This window comes from Stegodyphus dumicola, chromosome 10 (assembly GCF_044657685.1).
Source record: "Stegodyphus dumicola isolate Sdum_Otavi_A_Nest chromosome 10, ASM4465768v1".
NCBI lineage: Eukaryota > Metazoa > Arthropoda > Arachnida > Araneae > Eresidae > Stegodyphus > Stegodyphus dumicola.
This window is the reverse complement of record NC_140777.1, coordinates 11,824,702-11,832,743: the sequence shown is the minus strand read 5'-3', so window position 1 is coordinate 11,832,743 and position 8,042 is coordinate 11,824,702. Positions and strand designations below refer to the sequence as shown.

At 33.3% G+C, this 8,042-nt stretch overlaps 1 protein-coding gene across 1 annotated transcript; it reads right to left on the bottom strand.

The window, feature by feature from the left end:
- Positions 1–452: 452 nt before the first annotated feature.
- On the bottom strand, positions 453–7,786 carry LOC118192502 (uncharacterized). The gene is made up of 4 exons (XM_035363497.2): positions 7,744–7,786; positions 3,250–3,324; positions 3,100–3,137; positions 453–1,297 (listed from the first exon to the last, which is right to left on the bottom strand). The coding sequence occupies exons 2-4, from the start codon at positions 3,266–3,268 to the stop codon at positions 902–904; spliced, it is 453 nt and encodes a 150-aa protein (XP_035219388.1). The 5' UTR covers positions 3,269–3,324; positions 7,744–7,786; the 3' UTR covers positions 453–901.
- Between the last annotated feature and the right edge of the window lie 256 nt (positions 7,787–8,042).

Genomic DNA, 8,042 nt, shown 5'->3' with positions numbered 1-8,042 from the left:
TAAACCCACCAGCGGATCGAGCGGTAAAGTCGCTGAACACTGGTAGTTAGGTCTGCGGCTCGAATCCCGCGATTATGTTGGCTGCATGGGCGTTTTCGTGGTTTTTCCCATGTGTAACGTGTATACGAGCCAATTTCCCTTAGAAAGTCCTCCAGAAATTCAACCCTCCCCTTAGGCAGATAGCCTTCGAGGCTTTTCCATAATCCCACACACATACATTTTCCATGTTTCCTTTTCTATGCATTATATCATTAATTTTCTTAATAACTTTTCTTTGAGTTACAGCTTTACTTTTATGCCAAGAAACTGGCAATGCTCTACAAATGTTAAAATTTCTTACAATTTTGTAATTATTGAAAAAGCTGCAATTTTCAAGCATATTTCACCTAAGAGACTTAATAATAGTAATTAAGAGATGGTTGAATCATAAACTTTAGAAGAGACAAAACAAATAGTAATTGCAAATATAGTTTTATTTATAGACTATAACATAGGATGGAAGGACTGACAAGAATGCTTAATTATCAAAAGCACTGTAACAATGAATGTAACAGTACAAATGAAACAGTACAAATGTATGTAATGTCAAAAGTATAAATGTAGCAGTAAAAACAATCTTGTTGTAGCACCCACGTCTTCCACAACACATATAGGTGACAAACCTTCTATGGATAATACAAATTTGATATTTAAAATTACAAATAAACGAGTAACAGAAACGTAACAAAAAAGTTCTTCAGATAACTGTAGAAAGATGCACAAGATCATACAATACAATATTCATGTATCTCTGCTTTTCAAGCACCCTTCTGCTCAACATTTAGTTCCAAAGTACAGTCCGTCCGTCTATTACTAGGATAAGCACCCCACAGTTCCTTTAACCCCTTAGTACTTGAAGTTCCTAAACCACTCGGACGTCAGCTGTGTTCCTGTACAATAAAGGTGCTGCTCTTTCAATGTCTTCTTCTGTCAAAAAGTTGAGTTTGGGATCTCCAGCGTAGATTCTTTCATTGATGCTATAGAAGCTAGTAGCCTGTGGACAGGGCACGGCATCTTCGGGATCAGAGCAAGATAATGTTAGCTGGTTGAAGACAGTCTGATTGCTGCAGAGGAAAGACCATTGCTGAGTATTCCTTGAACCATCCTCCGTCTCGACAGAATGGCAGACGTGGAAGATTTGGCAGTTGTTGTCTACATCGGCATAATAGCCATCGTTGAAGCAAGAGAATGTTGTTTTAACTGGCCCAATTAAGAGGTCGGCACCGTCAGGGAGAGCATATGCCTCACGTTTTGCTCGCTGGAAAAGAAGAGTCCAATTCCCATTACTTTGCAAGAGTACTTACTCATTGCACGGAATTACAAATTTTGTAAATCCTTTCATTTTTGTAGAATATTTTTAATAACTAAATGAGAAATAATAGTTTCTATGCCTATTTTATTCAATTTTATGCCGAAGCTGAAGCATATTTACCCCAAAGGGCGTTAGCCCAGAAGGGCTATTAATTTCAAAACGTCATTTTGCGTTCCATTCACTTTTCAAACTGTTGCCAACAAATTTTATCGAAATAATAAAGAAATTATTAATAATCGATTAATAACTAAATAGTAATGGAATCGGAAATATTTAACGTATGTTTAACACAAAACGTTGCAAGTACAAAATAAAACTGTCTACAAAAGTTCTTAAAATTCGGGAAATGTTTGAAACAAACTTAGTTTCAGTTACAAATTTAGAATATATGTGCATGAACATGTAATAAATATATGTATATAGCATATATAATATATATAAATATATGTAATAAATTGAAAAAGAACGCAGATAAATGTGGAATACATAGATCCATGATGAGGAAAAACTGTCAGCCTTGTCACAGACATAAAACACAGACGTTGTAGATTTAAACAGTATTTATCCCAAAGGGTGTTAGCCCAGAAAGGCTATTAATTTCGTTTTGGGATTTTGTGGGGTTTCGCTATAAACAGCATTTCACTTTTCAAATTGTTGCCACCAAATATTAGAACCATGTAATTATATTTAAAAGAATTAAATAATGAATCTGCATGAATGTATGTATGTTTCTCGCACTGTGAAAACACAACGGTACCTAGAGACATCTAATTTTGAATAACGTTCGAATAATACATTCGAATAAGGGCATCTGGAAGCGCTAATGTGGAATTTTAAACTTGTTTTATTATCGATTTCATATTTTGTAACACTTTAAAGAATTTTTGATTAACAAACTCAACGATTTCAAAGCGAGCAATTCCAACACTGTACTAAAAAAAAAACATTTTTATCGCCAGCGCGCGAGACTGTGTATCGGAAATTCTAAAGCTATGCTGCTTTTAAATATTTTGTGATATTGCAGATGAATTGAACTTTATGTGGTTTAAGTGCGATATTTTACGTGGTTTAAGAGCATGGTATTTAATAAAAAAGAGGTTACACACAAAACGTTAAAAAACGTCCTGTTGTGCATAATATAAAATCTGAAAGCTTTGAGATTTTCGCTTTTTATGTATTATTGCATTATTTTATTTTTCTTTTATTTTAGTCAAACATTTGTGGCCACATATAACTTTGCACACTAACTGCGACTGCTTCAAACGTTTATTGGTTAATAATTTTGGAAGCAATGCGGTAAGAATAGAAGCAGCAGACTAACTTGGCCGTGGAGCAGAAACGAAATGCGTTGTATTAAAGGGCAAATTTCAAATGCCTTAATTTCGATATAATTTTTATCGGCTAATTAATAAAGCTCCGAAATTATTATTCGTTGTTCTAGTTTTAGTTCGCAAACCCATTTACAACACCAAAGCTATGAATTAAATGATGCAGTCCAGAAACGTTTATTATAAGCAATTACTATTTTTAGAATAGAAAGAGGAAATACATAAATTAAAATGACTAGCTAAGGAACTATTTCAAATTTAAGTTGAATTCTAATTTACGTATTTTTTAACTTACTATATAATATTTTTAATGATTAAATTTGTTAAATGACTATATTCCAATAGTCTTTTCGTTATGTTAATGATTTTTGAGATATTTTCAAACTATACTTGACCTGTATTTTAAGGTATACACCTTACCTTGGGGGCTGCATATGATGCAGCTAGGATCATAGCACCTGTAACAAAACGAAATAATCATTTAATTCATTCAAACATAATTCTAAATCTGTGTCTGCTAGCCTACTCGTTATAAATCAAAATAATGTTGTGCATAAATAATCAACTTACTTAAAACAAGAAGCTTCATGATAATGCCTTTTGTCTAAAATTGAGAGAGCTGTAACGTAAAAGAAGATTCTGGAACTGCAGAGAAATATGATTTATTTGTTAATATTTTTAGTATTTATTTAATTAAGGTTAATACAGTTTCAAATTTTAGATCATGGGTAATGTCTAATATGGTGCAAAAAATATAACAAATTGTAATAGCCTATTATTTGTAATTTAATTATGCTAAACAGAACTAAATAGAAATATGAGCAAATGGAAATTAAAATACATAGGCAAACTGAAATTCTTTGCTTCCCGTTTTCGGAAACATAAGGTAAAAGGCAGCGGATACGTCTTCAAGAATGTCAATTATATATTGAAATTTGAAGTTCAAAATTCCAACCAAATTTCTTTTGAATAATACTAATTTTATTTTTCCGAAATGCCCAGCTGCGAGAAGATAACTTCTCTGCAAAGCGAAGATAGGGTTGCCAGATGTGGCAGAAAATTGCCCATTTGGCGGCAAAATCGGCGATCTGCCATAGACGAAGCGAGAACATTCTAGAATGAATTCTTACTGGTTTTCCCGAGAATGTTCTCGAAGGCAGGTCAAAAGCTATAAATACCCTGCCGGTACGCGGAATACAGTATGTTACTTTAGTAGTAGTATCTCGTGTGCAGAGATTAGGTCTAGAGTAATCGACCGAGTCGGAAGCTGTACTTTCGTGCTTTGCCGTAAAGCTGTCTTCACCGTTACAACCTGATAGCTGAAAGCTGTGTTGCTGATTGTTTCAGCGTGTTTACTGTAGTTTTTCGACGGCTGTAAACGTGTCTTTGGAAATGGCGTGTGTAATACTGACGAATAAATTGCGTTTTGATTTTTCATCAAGTGTTGTCATCAATCACTATAAATCCACGAACCCGTAGAATGCAGCAATATTAAGCCTTTTTTCACTATTTCCTTGCATAATTTCGAATGAATGTAAAAACAAAATTCAAAAACAATTTAAACTCACACTAACTCCTTACGTAATGATAATGCAATGCGTTATGCTTGATCATAAGTTTTGTTGGAAAAATCATATTATGTATTTATCCAATAAGTGTGAAAATACACTTAGAGGACTTAATGTCTCCTGCAATACTTTTGGCTTAAAATCTAATGTTATTGATATGATTTATAAGCAGGGTATTGTCCCCTTTATTTGTTATGCTTCTAGTGTGTGGGAAACAGCTTTAGAAAAGAAGATTAATTCTCGTATACTTCGCAGAATTCAAAGAAAAATTTTACTAAGAGTTGTGCGTGGCTACAGAACAATTAGTTATGAAGCCTGTTTCGCAATTTCAGGATTTCCTCCGATTGACCTTCATGTTTTAAATGACAAAAAGTTTAAGGATACCATCAGCAAATTTATGTTCGATACCAAGGTGTTGTTTGAAGATCTTCCTCATCCTGCCAATCGTTTGCTAATTCGAACTATCATTTATGACAGTTCTGTTGATGATAATTTCCCTGTTGTGTGTTATACAGATGGCAGTAAAATTAATAATCGAGTTGGATTAGCTCATGTCGTTTTTCATCATGGTTCTAAACTGGAATACAAACTCTTTAGAATTCCCAAAGAATGCAGTGTTTTCCAAGCCAAATTACTGTGCATTAGTGAGTCAATTAAGTGAATATCTAAAAACTGTTCGCTAAGTGCTAAATTTCTTATTCGCACTGATTCTCTTTCATCCTTATATTCTCTTAGGAATATCTTCTCATACAATAAATTAATTGTCACTTCCCATGCCCTTCTTAAAGACCTTAACAATAAAGGTTTTGATGTTATCTTTTCTCATGTACGTGGCCACACTGGCAATCTAGGAAATGAAAGGGCTGATTGGTTGGGAAAACAAGCTACACATCTTCAAGTAATTACTCCAATGATACTTCCCAAGTCATTTTACGAGAACAAAAATAGGTATGATACAATACTCAAGTAAAATGAACTATACAGGAATTCTACTACTGCCTCTTTGGCTAAACTATTTTTTCCTTTCATTCCTCACACACCGAATAATAAACGCTTTTTCTGCAATTTTGAAGTTACTCAATTTCTAACTGGACATAGTAAATTCAATTCATATCTCAAGAGATTTAGATTATCTAGTACAGACTTGTGTTCATGCAGTTTCGGGGGAGGGTGCAAAATGTCGAGCATTTGTTGTTCTATTGTTCAAAGCTCAAGGAAGGACGAAAGGAACTCATTTCTAGGTTAAACTCTGTGAATATTATATTTCCTCCCCCTCTTCACGTATTTGTCTAACATAAAATGGCTTTGTCTTTCTTTCTTCTGTAAATTTATCTCTTACGTGTCATCTCTGAATTTGTAAGTTTATTTTATTTTGTCTTGTGTTTTTGTATTTTTTTTTTACTTATCTCTGTAAGCCTTGTGTAATACTATGTGGTGCAAAAGGATTTAAAATTTTCAGTTAAAAAAATGCATATTTATTAATTTGAAAAGCGAATATTTTAATTTGAGAATTTTCTTATACTTCACAAACTTTGTTTTCGCTCTTTTCGACTCGAGGTTTATGAGATATAGCTAATAATCTACAACTTCGAGATACTCAGAAGCGAATAAACATTGGAAGAATAACCAGCAGTGTAAAAATCAAAACTGCGGCAGATGTATTTGTAAAAAGTACTTGCATTTTTTATCCAGTGCGTATTTTTACAGCAGAACATAATAAACCTTTTAGATTCCTTGCACGCTGTGATGATGTGATAATTTCATGAAATATGCGTTGTTTTATAAGCAGGCGAATAAACGTGCGCGGCTTTTTAAGCAGCATATTTATGTGAATATCTCTTTTTGTGCAAAGATATCCACATCTTGTCTAGCAGATTCTAAAACTGTTTTAAGATTATTTACGATCAAATACTAATCTACAATAAAAATTGCAGAAATAAATATATTTTTTTAAAAGAAGAAAGTAATGAAAGGAAAGTACAATCAAAACAACAGATTAAATTCTCTAATGATAATTGTCTTAATATCACCTTAAAGATGTTTTTGTGTTCATTATAAAAACACATCAAAAATTCTGATCCAAGGTTATTCGTGAGCAAACTAGTATTTTTTGTCACAGAAAAGATGGTAGTTAAGTAAGAAGATAGAAATCGATAAAAGGATACAGTGTTGCTCTTTTAAATAGTAGAAGGTTATAAACATTTAATTAACCAACATAACGTAACAGAATACATTATAGTACAAAATTAAACTAAAAAAAACTTTATAACTCAATATATAAAGAAGGGTTTACATAAGCTGTGACCACATTCACACAAATATTACAAAATACGAGAAAGTTTTATTTCAGGCATATATGCTAGTAAAACAGATCGTATAAATCCCACAGAAATACGCTACGGAATTAAAATCCATTTCTAATCGATTAACCAACAAATGAAATCAACTGTATTTCTGATATATTTGCGTAATTCTTCTTTCTCAGCGAATTCAGAGAAAGAGCTATCCTTAATTTTAAAAAATGGAAATGTTCACGTAGTGATTGTTTTAGGCTTATTAGCAAAGAACCTGCGAGGTTCCCGTCGAAATTTTTTCTTCTAATTGTTGAACGTTACGCCCACCTAACACGACAACAGACCCATCACAGCGACGCAAACGCGAACTGATTTCGCTGTACTATTTTGTCGAGTCAGATGCGCATTTACGTTATCTAATTATTTATACATGATTTGAGGCCTAAAGAGTAGCAGAGACAACAATAAAATGGGCAAGATTCGAGTAAAAGGAAGCAGAAATTTAGATATTGTAATGTTAATATGACTATGTCTTCTTATCGGAATGTAAATTTCTTTTAAAGAAATAATATTGTGATAGTTACTGATAGTTTATGCATGACCATTTTTCATTCGTTATATTCTTCTTGCGTTCTTCGGAAATTCAGTTATTCACGTAAATTCCTTCTACCAATTTCTGAACGATAAAATTAGGAAAAAAAAGACGAAAATTACGTGAGTTAATACGCTACTTGTGATATCATTGTTAAGTTATTTTTTCCCTTCTTTCTGCATGCCTTCGTGGTGTAACGGTAGCACCCTCCGAGGGCATTCAAGAGCTCCAGGTTCGAGTCCCGACGAGGACATTGCTCAGTTTTCCTGTTTTCTACTTCAAAAATAATCTAAAGTCTTTACAATATTGGTAAGAAATCTCTAGGTTAAACACACTACAGATAAAATGGCACTCATAAATCGAAAAACTAAGTTTATATTAACAATTGCGCAAAACAAAGAACTTTTCAAAACGTACGTGCTGGTTGAATGTTGTGAAAACCACAATCGTTCTTCAGAAGATTAAACTACGGTATTCAGTTAATGTTTTCCGATTAACGTTTCTATGATATGAGAACTACCAACTCTGTTAGAAATTGAGTAGCTGAAGCAAATCTACAACAGAAATGCTGAAGACTACAACATTTCAAACAATAGGAAAGATATCTTACCTTAACTCTGCTTCTTGAGAGTGAGAATGGATTGTTGGTGCAGAACTTACTTCGTTTATATACCTTCCTCAGCTGCTTTTCTTCACGTACCGCACATGAAGGTCAAGGACGGTGAATCGTAAATTTTTTCTTCACTGTTGTGACAGGAATTAGAAAAAAATGTGTGGAAACCCCTAATTAATATGCAAATATGTCGGAATGTAAGCTTGTCATGTAAAGCAACCTTTGAGTCTCATCAAAAGTATGACAGATTAAAGATGCGTTGCGACATTTGGCATTGCTGTAAAATCACGTTTCCT

Coding starts and splice junctions, on each gene's coding strand:
- LOC118192502 (XM_035363497.2), bottom strand. Junction 1,298..3,099: donor CATCATATGCAGCCCCCAAG/GTAAGGTGTATA, acceptor CTTCTTTTCCAG/CGAGCAAAACGTGAGGCATA.